Genomic DNA, 17489 nt, shown 5'->3' with positions numbered 1-17489 from the left:
CACCTAAATAGCCCAATGAAAACTTTTATGTATTTTAATCAAATTTCAATAGACAGTCACCAAATAGTAGCACCATCCATGTAAGCACATTACAGCTGAAATAGAAGTTACCTCTGTTTACTTGTCAGTATGTGACCAAACCCATTTAGTTATTTTCTAAAAGCTACTTACAGGTACAGAAAATATTATACAAGATCTGAGGCTAAAATTCATGACCAAACTTTTCCTTGATAAAATTATTGCAAATATCCTAGAATTCTGCAGTCAAATAGTCTGTTTGCATTATGTGATCCTAAACAACAAATAGCTTTCAGGTCTCAGTTAATTCTCAGGCACATCACCAATCTCTCAGTATTCAGACTGCCTGCAGAGCTTAACAAGTCTCCTAGCTGATTTTCAGAAGCTATTTTAGAACAGCCCTTTCCTGAAATCAGAAAACAGAGCATACACACACGTATGCCATACACCATTCCAAACTGACATAATTCAGGATCTTGCTTGAGCACCTTATCTACAATCTCATGTTACTACAATCAAGGGAGCATCAAAGCCTACAGTTGTCCACTCTGGTCTGCAGAATCAGAGGGCCTGTTTATCTTCCCAGCACTATCTGTTCCTAGATACTTCTTTCCCCAGCACACACTTCTAGGGACAGATGTGACTTTTTGTTTACATCCCCACTTCCCTTCCAAATTTTCTTTGAATTCCACTTTACTTTGTCAAGAACTTTTCCAATAATCAGTAATAATAAAAATTTATTCACATCAGATTAGCTAGAAAAATAAGAAAACAAATGAAAATATAAAATTCAGAAGTCAAGAAAGGAAACAAAAATAAATTAAAATCAATTTCCTACCACTATACCAGAGATTTTTATGGGGGAACAAAGAAGAGAAAAATGTTATGAGTAGTGTAGTCAAACAACATATAATCAAATAAAGTAGTATCTATTTTCTCTTTACTGCTACAATGACCATCAATCATTTAACCAAGATTAAAATTCAAGTTCTCTAAAGGAATCTGTATGAAGGGAAAGTTAAGGCATCCACTGTTCACACAAGTATCTCTGATATTAGATGATCACAGAACTTAAGGCTCTCCAGAAAAAAAACCTCACACCTAAGCAAGAGGGCATTATGACGACCTCAGCAACTAAAAATGAGGAGACATTTATGTTACAACTACATGTTGCCTCCAAAGTGTAACAGTTTTGTTCTGGCTAGAATGTAGAAGACTTTTAAAGCTTTTTGGAAAGGAGTGAATTCATACTACCATACCTATTTCCACGTAGCGGTTTGGTAGGTCACGCATTTCACTGGCATGCCGTTCTTTTACTGAGCAAATCTAGGAAACAAGATTTGAATTGTCACAATAATGAAGCTGCAATTCCTAAAATGAGACTAACGTTGCCTCAATAAGAAAGGCAATTTCTGGGAATTCTAGGACATGTATGTCTTTATTTTGGAAAACACAAGTTGTGAAACAGTAATGATGCATCAATAAAGAAAACCACACAGGAAAGTAGTGGCTGTAGTTCACAGCCTTATAAATACACTGGGAGAGGACCACATAAAAGAAATGTGAAAATGCCCCTTATGGTTTCTTCAAAGAAGCATTTGTTTATGAGTTTAGTTTTGGTGTCTTCTCACACTTGGTGTCTCATTACCTTTCAAGGTATCTGATTCTTATTCAGTAAATTTGCTATTACTCCTCCCGGTTACAAGAGGCGAGTATGCACATACAAAGAAATGCAGAGAAACAAATATTGTGAAGCACAGGCAAATAGAAGGGGGAAGACAGATGCCAAACTTAGGACAAACCTCCTCATTTATAAAACTCTAAGCTTAACGCTCCAAAAGCTTTCTACTCACTCCGCCCCCCCTTTCCATCTATTCCTATCAGGCACTTTTAATTTCTCACTGAGCAGTGATGCAGCTCAGTCTGTTATTAGAAAACAGCTAACAGGCTTGTAACAAACTCATGTCATGTGCTGGTCTGAGCAAATGATAACCAGGCTGCACCACACAAGTTTGAAATGCCAGTTTCTTGTTGAAAGATAACAAAACCCTAAGCAGTCTGTCCTTCCACCCATCCATTTTTTTTCCCCACAGTTGTCCAAAATCATTTGGCTGTTTTAGCAGATGTAACCTCCTCAGCCCCCAAATCAATCCCCTCCAGAAATATCTCACAGTAACTTGTTCTTCCTTAATGTTAATCCAAAGAAATTACCTCAACAGCATACTAAAAGCTTTCAAAATACAAAATCTCTCCAAGGAGTAAAACGTCCCTGAGGATTACATTCACTGCATGCTCTCACACAGAGATCTGTCTGACCACTGGGTGCCTATCACTCCTCCTCCTCATGAGGGTCAGTCCAATGACATTTCTAAGGTAGCAAGAGTTCTAAACACTGGTCAAACCAAATTCTATTTTTTTCGATTGTCCTTTACTTTTCAGAAACAATCCGCTGTATGTCTGTGATATCAGCAAGCATTTATTACAAAGACAGGTAATTGTACCTTTACTGAATTTCCCCAGCCAATAATCAGTGTTAAATTATCCTTCCAGCAAAGGCTGCAGGGATACATATCTGGGCGAAGGCTTATGTCATCTCGAGGCACATTGGTAATTCTTTGCTTGGAGATCATGTCAAGTATCTTCACGCCCTGAAAGTTCAAAAACAAGAGAACTTTATTGGGTATGACAAACTCCTACTCGCCATTTTGTATGCTAAAAGCAGTCAGAGCAGTTTATAGCATAAATTTCAGAGCAGGGCTGAGTGTGCCACCAGAAAAAGCTGTTGATACAAAACCCGTCTAACCCAGGAGGTGACAAAAGGAGTAAAGGGATCAGAGTAATTTAGATGTTTCAAATTCACAAGCCAAATAAAGACATAATAAGTGAATGAGTGACAGACTAGCAATTCCAGCCATGAACTAGTTTAGCTTATTGGGCTGGTGCTACTCCTGGAGAAATAAAAAGAATCCCAGCCTTTTCACAACAGTCCCTGTAGAGACACAGAAATTTCCACCTTGGAAAAAGAAAAGCAACAGCTGATTAAGATACACGAATTCAGTCTCAGATATGCAGTTCAACTATTATATTAAAACAGAAAACCGAACATATTTAAACAATGCTTGGTTTTGTATGCTGTGATTTTTTTACTCCCACCTCAGGAAATTTCCTAAACTAATAGAACAAGAAGTCAAAAACCAGGAAGATTAAAGTCATTCAAGAGACAGGAGAAAACAAGAACCAATAATTAGATTTTTCTGTATCATTTAGACAATAGCAAAATGAAGGTTAATTTCATATTAAGTAATTACTTGTTCTTGGTAATTTAAAACATAAGTCTCTAAAATAAAATATTTTAGTAGGGACTTCTTTTCTGCTCATAGAGCTTAGAGAATGAGTCTTCAAATCACAGAAGAAAGGGGATGGAAAAAAACCTTTAAAGGTCAACAACCATGATGCCATGCCATGTTAGGATTTTCCTAGTAGCAAAACCGCATTGTGAGTTTCATGTCCTCAGCTGTACAAATACACAGATACAACTGTTTAAAAGTCATGGGGGGGTCACGGTCTTAGCCAGGTTTTGCCTTTTTTTTTTAACCACGAGGTAAGTGGTATGAGGCTGGGTGCAGGTATTTTTTTTCAGTGATCTTTGTCACTGAAGAACTGTGAACATGAAACACACTTCCACGAGCATCTCATCAGCTAGCAGACATCAAGCTTTCAAAAACAAACAAACAAACAAACAAAAACTTACCAAAACATCTACAATGTAGAGAGCCCAGATCTCTAGGTAACACAATCTTATCCTTTGTGTTTTCTAAGCTCACCTGATAAAGGTTTTTCATCTTGCTTGAATTGCATTTTAATAAAGTTGCTTTTTATAAATCTTACTACTTTGTCTCCAAGGATGATTTTTAGTGACCCATACCACACCTTCTGTTTTTGTACATGGCAGAAAATCTTATATGGGATAGACCAGCTCCTGTTTGAAGTAGCTTTCAAACTAATAGTGTAGGATCTTCTTTGGTTTTAAGTGTTGAGAGACAGTTGTTTAATATAGTAAGTTTTACATAAGAGTAAGTCATTTAGAGTTAAAATATTGCAAAATATAGTATATTGCTTGCTGAGGTTTACTTGCTTAGCATAAGTAGCTGGATTTTTTTTGAAGTCTTGGGTGGTAAGCTCTGAACTTACACCTAGATATGCTTTGGCTGGTAAATAATTATTAATTAATTTTCTTTATAGTAGCTGGTACAGTGCTGAGTTATGGATTTACTGTAAGAATATTGTTGATGACTCGCTGATGTTTTAGTTGTTGCTATGTGTTCTCCCATGCTCTGCCTGTGAGCAGGTGCACAACAAGTGAGAAAGGAATCAAAAGGGCCCCTGTTGGCTCTTTGGAGCTACCCACTGAAAAAGGACTACAGTCCTGTAAGTTAAAGTGTGGGGTGGTGCGTATGTAACTCCTTGAATGGTGTGAGAATGCTTTTAGCTTCTCCTCTAACAAGTATGCTATTTGCATAATGAATTGAAAGGACGTTCAGAGTCAACTTCCCATCATGAATGAGCTAAAACCTGTCCAAATGGGAGTATACAGCAGCCAAATGCCTCTAAGAATTTGTCCCTCAGATGTCTCAGTTTGTAAAACTTGCACTACTAGCCATGGAGGAAGAAGAAGAGGGCATAGCAGAAAACACAGGTTATCTATGCATCTGAAAAGCAGAACTAGACCTTGCCTAAATATAAAAACAAGGTAGCCATGCACACACAGTAAGAAGCACAGCTATAAACATTTTCTCTGATTTGGGGAAAAAATAGTGTAACACAAAACCTTGCTAGAGAATGGAGTTTAAAAAGTTAAAGGGGAAGAGAAAGGGCAATAACCAAATATATTAATCTTTTGGAGGGCAAGTGTCATTTCATTTTTCTTTGAAAGATAGGCCCTGACCATGGCTTTTTGTCTCTGACAGATGGCTCTCAATGTTTTATTAGTACTCTGTGTTCTGTTGTGGCACATCATCTCTAGGGATAGCTCTTGTCCTGTCCATCCCAGCAGATACCTAGAATATGTATTTTAATTGTATGTATCTGAAAAGAACAAAACCTTCAAATAACCTAATGTTATATCAGTCAAGCCCTCAATGAAGCTTCTATTCTAATGGAATTATTAAAGGGAAGCAAATAAACAAAGGTCCAACTTTAACAATTTCATATCAAACAGGTTTTGAAATATAAAAAAGAGCAAAGGCTTTAAAATATTTTAATAAATGCCTCCCTTTATGATGGAAAAACAACAGAAAAAAAGCTAGTGTTTCAGAATACTTCCACCACATTTTAAAAAATACTTTGGAATTTAGACATGATACACATTAAAATCATATCCCTCACTGCTGAGCTGCAAAACATAGAGCTTGACCCATCAATTAGATATACAGTGATAGGCGAAATGTAACACTCAGAATGAATGCAATGGTTTCCTTTAAAATTACACTTAGAACAAAAGGGGCCTATTTTCTTCTAACTTTTTTTCTATTGGCCTAACAAAATAAGAAATTATTACTGTATTTTTTTTATAATCTGCAACATTGAAAGTGCGTATGACAATGTCATTTCAGTACAAATTACAAAATCCGGACAGTTTATTTTTTTTCAGGGGGTGGAAGGGAATGGAGATGTTCTATTATTTATATAAAGAAGAATGACATACGCATTCCTTCTTCAGTTTGCTTCAATAAATTGCACTAATCAAAATTCTAATTAATAATAGTGTATATTAGTGACCACCACAGTAGCTAGGTAGAGCTACTTTCCTAATTTCTTCAGAAATGGCAATCATATTGTAGACCCCTAACCAGCAGAAAACAACAGAAGAAATTTCTAGAAAGAAATGACATATTAAACCACTATCCTTCAATGCCTTTTATACACATTTCTACAAATTCAGTTTTTCAACTAAATATTCTGGCAATTAGCATTGAGAAAAATTTCAATAACCAGTGTAATACAGATATTTTTGTACACGTAATGGAGGTGAAAAATACTTACCATATTATTAGCCCAAGCAATTAAGTGCCCTCTCCATTTTATATTTCTTATATTTCCTTCCCCTTCATGTAAAACCGAAGGTTTCCATCTATTCATCCAACTTCTTTCATATAACAGCAACTGTGAAGAAGTGCAACAATAAATATTTCTTTGACACAGTACTGTATGCAGAAATGAAAGTTATTTTTTATTCATTATCACTTACTCTGGATTTAAGAGCAATGAAAAATACACATCTAACACAAAACAAAAGCAAATACAATCAAACATTTTGCTATAACATATTTACATCAAGCCATCTTGTATATTACAGAATTCCAGTTAAATTTTAAAAATAATAAGAAGGCCTTTTATCAAGTTTCTCCAAAGAACAGTAAGTATAATTATTTACCTTTTAATGATAAAGAAATTAAGGTATTTCAGAACCTAAGTCTATAGCACTAGTGACAACACTTCAGAAAATTGTTAAAGAAATCAGGTCACCTCACTGATCTTGACATCCACTGATCTTGTTATAGGCTCCTTCCCTCCAAAAAGAGGGTAGTCAAAGAAAATTAAAAGATCCCTAAGTCTGTGACCTTTTGCTTGGCTCCATGTGGAACTACACAGCCTTCCACAGGGATCTAGAGATGCTGTGGTTTAGTCCCACATGTGCAAACTGCACCATACCACAAGTGCTGCTAATTGTAAAACTTGTGTGACTGGTAATGTCAAGTTCTGCTCCTAAGGAAGGTATTTTAGAATATCTAAAAGCATAAAAGATGTTATGAGATGTTTTTCAGCAGCAAAGAAAAACCCAACTGCACGCAGAAAGTCTGCACAGAAAGACATCCCATATCAGTTGGTTGAAGCATGGTGCTAATAATGCCAAGGTTGAAGGTTTGATCCATTCACTTAAAAGGCGGACTAAATGATCCTTGTGGGTCCCTTCCAAATCAGAACATTCTGATTTTGTATGTCTCATTAAGTTATTTAATAGGGTTACAGGCAGTAACTCTGAGAGAAGCAAAGTGCAGCTACTTGGAGGGATACCTCAGTAAGAAGCTGAAGCAACTACCGAGATCATACTCTGAGGTACCACTCCTGATCACTTTCGCATGAGTACACCCACATGTGAACATATGCACAACCTGAACCCGAGCTCACATCTCACACTGGAAGGTGTCAACTAGCTGTCTGCAAGGATTTCTACCATGCTAAAATGCAAATGGAGTACTCTTCTTGCTAATATTTCCTATCTAAGAGCCAGCTGTATGCACTTTTTATATATGGTTTCCTGCCACTTGTATTTGGATATATACATCAAATGTTAAGACACTAGTTGTTTAAAATATGATCTTTAAACAAAATACAAGATTTTAATGGCAATTATCAGATTGCCTCTCTCCTAAAGCCACCAGATGGCAGCAGAAGACAAGTATTTTCTCCAAGAATTTAAAGCAAGCACTAGGTACGGTAGTCTATTGAGAAATTTTTGTGTGAATTGCACTGCAGACATCAAACTTTTAATTCAAAGTGATTTTGTGTCCTTCACATAGGCCACATGAAGGCCCAACTTTTAGACAGTATAAATTTTTTTTCCCACATATGAAAAAGCTACTGAGTAACTCTCACAGAAGACATTATTTTAAGCTACCAGGGCAAGCCACTGAAAGCAGTGTAACATCTACACCCACAAGTCAGTGCTATATGGAGGGATTTCCAATAGAAGACTAGTAGGTAGATGTTAAGCATAGGAGCAGCCCGCAGCCCAAATGCATGATCTCCACTCAAATGCTAAAGATGCCTTTAAAAACTAAGTGCTGATGATCCAGACTTGAAAATTACTTTTTTCCTAAGGAGAAGTTGGACAGAAGAACTGCTGCTTGGATGCTTCCTTCAATACCATGCAATAAAGACAGAAGCAAAATACATGGTATTTGCATTGAGACTTACTGGACAAAGATCCAAAAACTGATGTGGATGATGTGGAAGGTTAAACCTAGCTGATGTCGATTATATTAATTGTACTTGGAATTTTTTCTGCTTGTGACTAAATCATGATTTAAATTTAATTCATTATACTCAAAATCCAGAGCCAACTTGGTATGACACTTTGCATCTTTTTTGTTATTCATGGTTTGTGAACATCAAGCTTTTTTGTGACTGAGTAACAAGCTGAAAGGAAAGGTAAGTGATCTGAGAAAGAACTGGTGAAGAGAGAAGATAATTTGAAAAATCCTGCTTCCATCTATGCTCAAACCTAAGAACACAAACTTTCAGATCAAAGCAGTAGAAGCCAACAGCCTGGTATCACCTATAATACGGATAGAAATTGAATCACGTAACACCCTATCATTCCCCTCTTCAGATCAGCAACTGAAATAGGTCAAACATGGAGGCCAAAGGGCACTTCACACTGTCACTTAAAAAAAAAAAAATAAGCCATCTCAAAACATGCTTAACTAAATTATCTTCAGTGCAATTATGTGTGTGATGTTGATATACATACTGTGATTTATTTATTATTTCCTAGAGCAATGACACCTGGAAATTGAATTTGTGAACACAGAACTTTTCCATTTGTTTTGGAACTGTTGTCTACTGAAAGCATCTCTCTCAAAATAAGCATCCTAATTTCTTTCTTAGTCTTCCTTTCCGTCTCCACATTGAAATGCTGATCATACTAGAAGGTAATTTAAAACTTCAAAAGACTTGTCAGAAGAAATCCACAATTTCTAGAGGGACTCTTCCGACCACCTCCCTTTCTTTTTAGTAGGGGAAAAATATTTTCAGACTTTGTTTGCCACAAATCCTACGTTATGGTAGTCAGCATTCACAGTACTTATATTTCAACAGCAGCCAAAATCCCACTTTCTTGGCTTCTCTGCAATAGAGTTTGTTCTTCCTGTTTTTCATTTGTTTTCATAAAACTTTCTAGTCCTTTGTTACATACAGTACAGTTGTGCTTAGAAAACTCTTCCAGTGTATCTTGCATGCACCACAATTTGATAATACAGCTAAAATAAAATAATCTCTAGCTTCAAGATCCCCACCCACAGTTTCACAGCACATTGCAATCTTCTGTCAGCTCATTAATTATTTTGCAAGTCTTAACTGCTTATGATTGCCCACCAGATCATTAAGAAAAATGGCACACTGAATGTTTGAGACAAGAGGATGGAGCAGGACACTTTTTGGTTTTAAAAAATAGGTGGATTAGCGAATACATGAATACACATTTTGGGTTAGTGAATACATCTCTCCATATCTTTCACTAACAGGAGATTAAATCTACACCAAAAAGAGCTCAAAACTATTTTAGAGCGCATTCATGAAAGAGAATAGATGAGTGCTTGGACTTAATGGAGTCTGTCATGCAATTAGCATTAACACTAATTACATGTAATCCTGGTCTTAAACTATGTACAGGAATTTCCAATCCTCTGAACAAAGAGGTGAATGATTGCAACTTTAGTAGTATCAACATGGTGAAGTAATTCAATTTCATTTATTCTCACTACCAATTACTAGTTTCAATATACTGAAATAAAAAATGTCTGTTCTCACAGAAATTTCAAAGGAAACACACTTTTACTTGATGCCTAGCATCACTACTTTGTTTCAACACAGTGCCTTCTGTGTAAAGATTTGAAGAAGTTTTAGTGAAGAAAAAAAGGCTTAAGTCTTCAACTTGTAACTGAAGAGCCACTTTTCCATTCCCTATCACAGAACTCTTGGATCATTTTTTATTTCACAAAATGAAAATTAGGAAAAAAGTGCCTGTAATTTCCTTGTCTTGCTCTTTGTCTAAGAGTGAAGATGAGCCTACCTTTGGCATTTGCCCTGTATTTTGGTGCCTCTGTCACCACTGTTACCTCAGCTAGGCAAGACCACAAAAATCTAAAATGCTATTTCCATGGTTACAAGTGATCACTACAGCTATTTATTGTTTTCAGCATAAAACAAATATTTACAGGCACAGCCAAGATTAACAGATACCAGAGAGTAACACAGAACAGCATGCTGCATGAAGACTTACTGTTCATCCCTAGGAAAACATACAGGAACAATAAAAAATTATACTTTGAAACAGACGATGGGACTGGAATGAGCTCAAACAAGGCAGAGAATAATGTAAGCCTCAAGCCTTCAGCTGAAGATGAGCTTTCAAGATTTCGTCATAAAATGTTGTGTAGGGAGCTGGGGTGTGAACAGAGAGGAAGGCAGCAAATGCAGTCAAGGGAAATCAAGCAAGGAGGCAGAGGCACACTGCAGCATCGGGAGGTATGTGATGGCAGCAGTGAGAGATGAAACAGGAGCTACTGCTGTAGTTCATGGTCAGAGAAGCTAGAAATTTTGAGATGTTTAATACAAACAAATGCCACAGGACTTTTATTAGGCTTCACTTTTAATAACTCAACTGCCACATTCCAGCTGTTGCCTATTCACAAAAAGCTACAGAATTAACATCCTGAAAAGCAAATCCTGCCGTCTTGCAGGGAGAGAGACACATTTCATACACTTAGATCCTCTTTGCTTGCCACCTCAGGCAATGAAAAAAGAGTTCTACACAGACATTTGTAAAACACACAACCATAGATTACATGCACATAGGACTATGATCCATTTGCTTTACACAAACCAAATTTATTACAGCACAAGAAGAATTTTTGTTTTAGCGATAAAGAAGAAACACTATCCAAATACCTATAAGGAAGAAATGTAAGCAAAAAAAATATGCTTATTAAGCAAACAGGACATACTACATATCAAAGTCTCATCTGCTCAATAATATGGGGCACATCTGGGCATTATGCATTGCAGCAAGGAAATAACAGACCAGCAGTAGTATAGTTTGCTTGCTGCTACAGTTTGTTTCCTACTTATGGTAAATTATCCAATGTATGGACAGAAATTGCCACAGTCCTTCTTCACTTAAATCAGACCTTTGAGTATTTACTAAATGACATTTTATAGCTTACAAAGCAATCTGCCTTTCTTGTCTGGTACTCTTCTACCAACATAATGCCAAACAGCTGACTATCTGCTTTCTAAAAATGGACTGTGCTGCAAACAGCATCCTGACAATTTAATAATTTGTCAAAGTACTTCAGTTATTATGAAGTACATATCATAGGGTTCAGAGGTAAGGTCATCTACTTACTCGCCACGCAAAGTGCATCTGCTGACGCTAAAAAGCAACAATTAAAAAAAAATATCTGAGACATTCCTTGGCAGACTTGATTTTAACATACAGATTCCACTACCCCTAACAGCAGTCACAGATCCCCAACAATGCTTTTCTCTTCCCACTTGTGCACTGTTTGCTATCACCATGCTTTCTCTGTGTATGTTGTTGATCCACCTGGAGTGGAAAGAAATTTAGACTGTCTTGTTTTGCATTGCAGGCAAGAGTTACTATGGGTGCAGAGTTCTGACACTAAAATAGGTTTTTTTGTTTGGTTGTTTTTTGCTTGTTTTGTTTTTTTTTTTTTAATAAGAAATTTCCCCCAGGTAACACTAAGTTCTCTCTGCTTTTCTAAAAGAAAAAAGAGTCTAATGTTTAAACACAAGCATTGATATGTTTAAATGTTAATTCTGGGAGGATAAATGGGACAAACAGACAAACATGATCAGACACATCTGTATTTGAAAACTAGTTCTTATCGTGTATGTTCTGCAGCAAAAGAAACACAGACATTACTAAAAACGTTTTTATATATATTTCCAACAGATATATATAAAAAACCCCATTAATATATTATGTAGATAGACACAGATAGAGAGATGAGACTGTTGATAGTCACAGGGTAAATCTGCAATTTTATTTTGGTTCTGTAGCCCTTAAAATGTTTCTGACTGGATATGCAAATCAATACTTATTATACAAAATGTATGTCCTAGGCAAATGAGGAGACCTAGTCCTTTATGCTACAGAATATTCTCCTCCTATACTTCAGAATACATTTGCTTAATTTGTGCTGGGTCCCCACTACCATGCTAGAGAAGACTCAAAAAATCCCTTCATTAGCACACAATCAGCAGAGTGACTCAATCACTTCAGAGGACTCACTCTCCTCAGAGTTTCACTACAAAAATCTTTACATCTAATTATCGACGTTAATAGGGATGATGTCTCTGCCAAGAGAGGAATCTCAACTTGTCCTGCTCTCATTATCTTTACATAAGTCACGGTAGCTGATACCTTGACTTTCCATCTGAAATAATCTTCAGTCTTCTTTCTTTGTTAGTCCTGTCTGTTTAACCCTCATGACATAACGGATACTTGAACTTCACAAAAACGTTTATTTAGTTGATGTTTTATGAAAGACCAGCACTCTAAGAGTTAAATCAAGAACACCTTGTTTTCAGCTTTACCACCCTCATTTAGTTGGCTTTTACCCTGTTATTTTTTGAGATTAGAGCCTTTTTTAAAAGGTAGAAGGTTATGGCCTTCAATAGCACAGTATTTGTTTTTTCCCTTGCTTTGAAGCTCTATTGTCTGCTCTGGACAGAAATGCCCTATTATTTACAGTATACAGTATTATTATTTCAGGGCTACCATCATCTGCCAAATCAGCAGAATGGTGCTGTGGTTAATTGCAGAGATGAGGAAGGGAATAGGGAAGCACCTCCTTTTAGTATGGCACCTATTGCTTCTCACTGCAATACTGTCAATTTCCACAGTACCGGTCTTATTTCTAGGCACAGATAATATTAATTCACTCAGGAAAATGGGTAAAATAAGCTTTACCAACCCAAAATATTATTTCAAGTTTAATAGAAGTTATTTTCTTCTAAAATTAATACTTTAATAACCAAACAATTTAATTAGTTCATAATACATTTTAGAGAAGAGCTTCTCTATATGCCTACTTAAGCAAAGTTAAGCAACCATATAAACATACGTACGGCAGAGCTAAGCTTACAACAATTCACAATGATTACCCCAGTTACCCCAGGGAGCACTGCTCTTAAGTCAACTTTAAGTCAGGCTGATATTCTAAGATGTAGCAAATCCCAGCACTACACAGCAATTCACCCAAATTCCAGACATCCACCTGTGTAGGGAACTGAGGACCTGCACTGTGCATCCCTGAAGCATATCACTAGGGTCTTTTCTCCCTTTTCATCTCTTGAACTTTTCCAGGATGCCCTGAGTGGATCTTTGAACTGAAAAATGTATTTTTACACACTTAATATTGTTATGAAGATTATTTTTCTAAAAAAATAAAGGCAAAGCAAACAAAAAACCCCACTCCACTTTAAAAATGCTTACATACATTATGCCACCATTTCCAGAAAGCAAAAACAAAAACAGACCTAGCAAGCCTTTGGATTAAGAGTTCACATGATACATACTATGTTTTTTAATGCACTTCAGGCAAGCAGCATAGCATTAGAGCTTTAAGCAAAGCTTTTCTTTTACCTTTTCTCCAAAATGAAGATACTCTTACTGTTACTCTTACCTTGGTGTAGATGAGGAAAACAGGCAACATGCTTCCCACCACTGCCAGCTATCAGGGATGAAGTCACTGTATAAATGCAAAGGCTAAAAGTGCACAGACCTCAGGAGTCACAGGAGGACCTGTCCCCCTGCCTGAAGGAGCTCACCTTGATTGCTTAACTTTGCTTAAGTAGGCACAATCACCCAGACACAGGGAGAGAGCAGTGAAGTCCACAGCCTGAGGCTGTATGCTTCAGCCAGCTTCTCCTCACTCTTGTGTTAGCTGCCTGTTGCCTGCTGCCTCCATACTGCACCTTGGCTTTATAGTTAAGGAGAGGTGTAAATGTAAAAAAAAAAAAAAAAAAAAAAAGTGCTTTATTACTAGGTGGAATTTAGCTTCCTGAATTTTCAAAAGGCATTTTTTTTGTTGCTTTTATAGGAATACATATGCTCCTTTTGGAGGAAAGGCTTCTAGTGCAAGGCTGGAGGCTTTATTTGTTGGTTTTCTGTACCAATAAAATCAAATTACAGGTGTCAAGTGACATTTGCTTCAATGCTAAATACCTTATGTTAAGATGTCAATTAAAGTTTTTCTGAGGAGGAAAGTTCCTCAGCAAAGCATGAATGTATTAAGAATGAGTATACCATTCCCCAGAGGACAGAATATAAAACAACCTGTCAAGTAATCAAAGATAACCAAAGAGAATGTGTTAACTCCCTGATGTTTTTTTCTGTTCGGCATCAGATGAATGTAAGATCTTTTACCACCTGACGGAGCCCTGTTCTATTAATTCCTTGTTTCTCTCCTTCCATGCCCCTTTTATCGGCACTAAAAAGCTTCACAAACTGGTGGCTGACACAGACACACACTGACTGTGCATTATTTTAAGGACAACACCAACTTCTACCAGCCAGAAAAATCTGTCAAGCACACACACCACTTAAATAAATGAAGCACAGCTATGCTTTGAAACATATTACTGAACTGTTAGTGGAAATTAAGATTTATTCAGCACTAGAAGCCTGTAGTGTTTATGTGCTGGTAAGAGAGAGCAATGGAATTTGGTTTGACGCATCTGTGAGGATTGTTCCTTAATTCTTAACAAAAGGCAACAGAAAATTCCATGAATTTAAGAAACCATTCCAAAAAAACTTTTCATATTTTGACTGAAAATATGCAATGTGATAAAAGATACTTGTAGGACCTGGAAACAGCTGCAATCTGGAAGTCAGAATTGTATCCTACACTAGTAAGATACTTAATGCAAATTTAAAACACCAACTGAATCCAAATAGAAGACTACCTAGAGACGTAAGGGCTTGGAATGGGGTGAGCTGTACTATACCAAGAATTCCCCTTAGTTCATTTAAAAAATACCAACAAAACCCCTCACCATGGACAAGAGCTGATGAAGATACTTGGGTTTATTTCCTTAAAATAAAACACCAAACAAATGAACAAAACCCCACCCCAAAAAAATCACCCACAGGTAACCCAAGATCAACATGCTTTGTAAAAGATCAGTTTTAGAGTCAAACTTCAAAAAGTTAAAATGGAGAAAATCTGGCCCAGGACATATAAATTACTTGTTTTTCAGGCTATCTAGACAGAATGGTATTTCTACTCTGAATCTCAACTTTTTGCAACATGTTTTTAACACAAAAATTGCACTTTCTCTCCCCCTGAAATAACTTTTAATTAACAATGCTTTAGAATACAATGCATAAAGAGAAGGAAAAAGCAGAAGTCTTTGTTCTAGGTGTTAAAAGTCACATACATAGCCTTCTGAGCTATATCAAAGGGCTATTTAAAAGTAGCCAAAGTTCATTATGAATGCTTACCTTTTTTCCTCCTGTTACAAATTGCTTGAAGTGGGATCTTACAAACTGAGGATGAACAGCAACAATCTGGGGATGGTGGGGGAAGAAGCAAAGCGAGAATTGTGGCTTAAATAAGAGTTTACATGAAGCACCACATGACTTTTTGAACTAGATAACCCTTTGTCAATTACCAAGTATTACAGCTGAGCTCTTCTCTGAAGTAAAGCCTAGTTTTTTCAAACACTTGGTTGCTTTTCTTAGAAGATAATTCTTCATATTATATGCTGTATGACAAGCATGACACTGAGTGCCATGTAACACTGAACAGCTACCTTTCTGTATAGCAGGCTGCAGGATTAGGACCAATCAGAACAGAACTGCTATGAGCAAGTGTTACCCCAATTAAATCCGTCTGGGGCCTGCCTGAAGGGCACACATACCTCAGCCCAGTCAGGACAACATTGTGTAGCATCTTACACAGTTTCTTTTCATTGTGTTACAATGTCAAGTGTGGAGATCCAGCTGTATGAGCAGTAAAGACCCTAGAAGGCAAGTGAGTCACATCTAGCATGTGTGAAAACTTACTGATCTCATTCCTTTCCCCCACACCCTAAAGAACAACTGCAACATGGAAGACTCCAAGCAGCAAAATGCAAACATTTGCCCACATCACCTTTCCTCCTACAAGAAATGTTTCTTGTTAAGAAGTACTAGATTTTCCCATATGCCTAGTAGACGTCCTTTTTCCAACAGTCAGGCAGACACACTTCTCTAAAGCAGAGTTAAATTCAGGTTTTCCCTTCAGATAGGGTACATCAATATCAGTGCCCTTTGCCTCATTTTGAGGCAGGTTTAATGGATATGAACTGGTTCCAAAATACTGACCTCCCATTTAGCAAAACCCTCAGAATTTGTATCAAAAATCTACAAATAAATATGTTGAGATGCGCAACACCAGAAACAGGAGAATTTCTCTTCCACTTTCCTTTTGTATTTGAAAAACTGAATAATACTTCATACAAAACCAAGATTGGCTTTCTTCCTACCTAACCGGATCAAAACCTTTTAAATTGAGATAGAAAACTATTTCCTAGTGACTTGAATAACACTGTAAGGAAGTGGTATTCCTCTCTCTCATTCATATTGAATGTGACCTTTCTGTTATTAAAGACAACACCACCACAATTACTAAAGATTAAAACAAGCACTTACTTTAATAGGACAGTCAAACGTTTCATGAAACTCTTCTGCTGAATATAATCCAAACACTTGTACCTGAAAAAGTATATCGAAAAACCAAAATTATTTACCTGATTTACCCTGAACAATTAACACTGAAAGTAAAAACCTAGCAACTCAAAGATTAATTTGAATGCTAACAGTGACACCTTGTTTCCTAAAGGAAGACACAATCAACAATTAAGAGCCAATTGATATGGCTTGGTCTTCTACTGTGACATACCTCTAATATTTGCAGCAGTACAGAAGTGCTTTTATTAATATTTTTCCTACTTTTTTTTTTTTGTTGTTTTGTTACAATCACAGTAAAAAAAAAAATCCTTTTGCTTTAGGCTGATCAAATCTGTTTAACAGATAGCAACCTAACTATGGTAAGAGCAACAGAATAACATTCAGGAGAAAATAAATTAAAAATTCCTCCTTTCTGAGAAAGAATGGCAGGACTTTTTTTCCCTTCTAGCAATACAGGGTTTACATAAGAAAAGAAATTTGTGACCATAAAGCAAAACCAGCTTGAAATCCAAGTTCCAGATATTTCTAGGCATCCTCTCCTCCTCCCAAGTGCATACAGTGCTATTTTGTTTTATTCCATGATCACTGGAAATGTCTTTCTCTGAAGATTCCTCCCTTCTCCTTTATATCAAGGTACCAGTACATTAAAGAGTCAGCAAAGGAGTTGCACCAATAGGCAATCAGAATATCTATCAGAATCAATCCATCTGAAGAATTATTTTTAAAAAAGTTTCTACTGTCAAGAGAATTAACAGATTTTTAAAATGTTTCCTTGCCTTTAGTTCAGAACAAGTACAGAGATATCAACTGTAAATAAAATATTATTAGATGATATGACTACAGATTAGGTACCTCCAGATTATTTTAAGTACAGCCCTCTTTGGACTCATATCTCTGCATTCAATAAACAATGCTTCCTTTCCTTACT

The 17489-nt window shown here is 36.5% G+C and overlaps 1 protein-coding gene across 2 annotated transcripts in view; it reads right to left on the bottom strand.

The window, feature by feature from the left end:
- Nucleotides 1–17489, bottom strand: part of VPS41 (VPS41 subunit of HOPS complex) — a 110603-nt gene that overhangs the window by 41238 nt on the left and 51876 nt on the right. For both annotated transcript variants that reach the window (XM_002198900.7, XM_072924040.1), the window contains 5 exons: nucleotides 16523–16585; nucleotides 15332–15397; nucleotides 6061–6180; nucleotides 2520–2666; nucleotides 1278–1344 (listed from right to left, as the gene is read on the bottom strand). In XM_002198900.7, coding sequence (XP_002198936.3) covers nucleotides 1278–1344; nucleotides 2520–2666; nucleotides 6061–6180; nucleotides 15332–15397; nucleotides 16523–16585 — 463 coding nt within the window. The remainder of the gene's footprint in view (nucleotides 1–1277; nucleotides 1345–2519; nucleotides 2667–6060; nucleotides 6181–15331; nucleotides 15398–16522; nucleotides 16586–17489) is intronic.

This window comes from Taeniopygia guttata, chromosome 2 (assembly GCF_048771995.1).
Source record: "Taeniopygia guttata chromosome 2, bTaeGut7.mat, whole genome shotgun sequence".
Lineage (NCBI taxonomy): Eukaryota > Metazoa > Chordata > Aves > Passeriformes > Estrildidae > Taeniopygia > Taeniopygia guttata.
The sequence above is the reverse complement of the archived record's forward strand: the minus strand, read 5'-3'. Positions and strand labels throughout refer to the sequence as shown.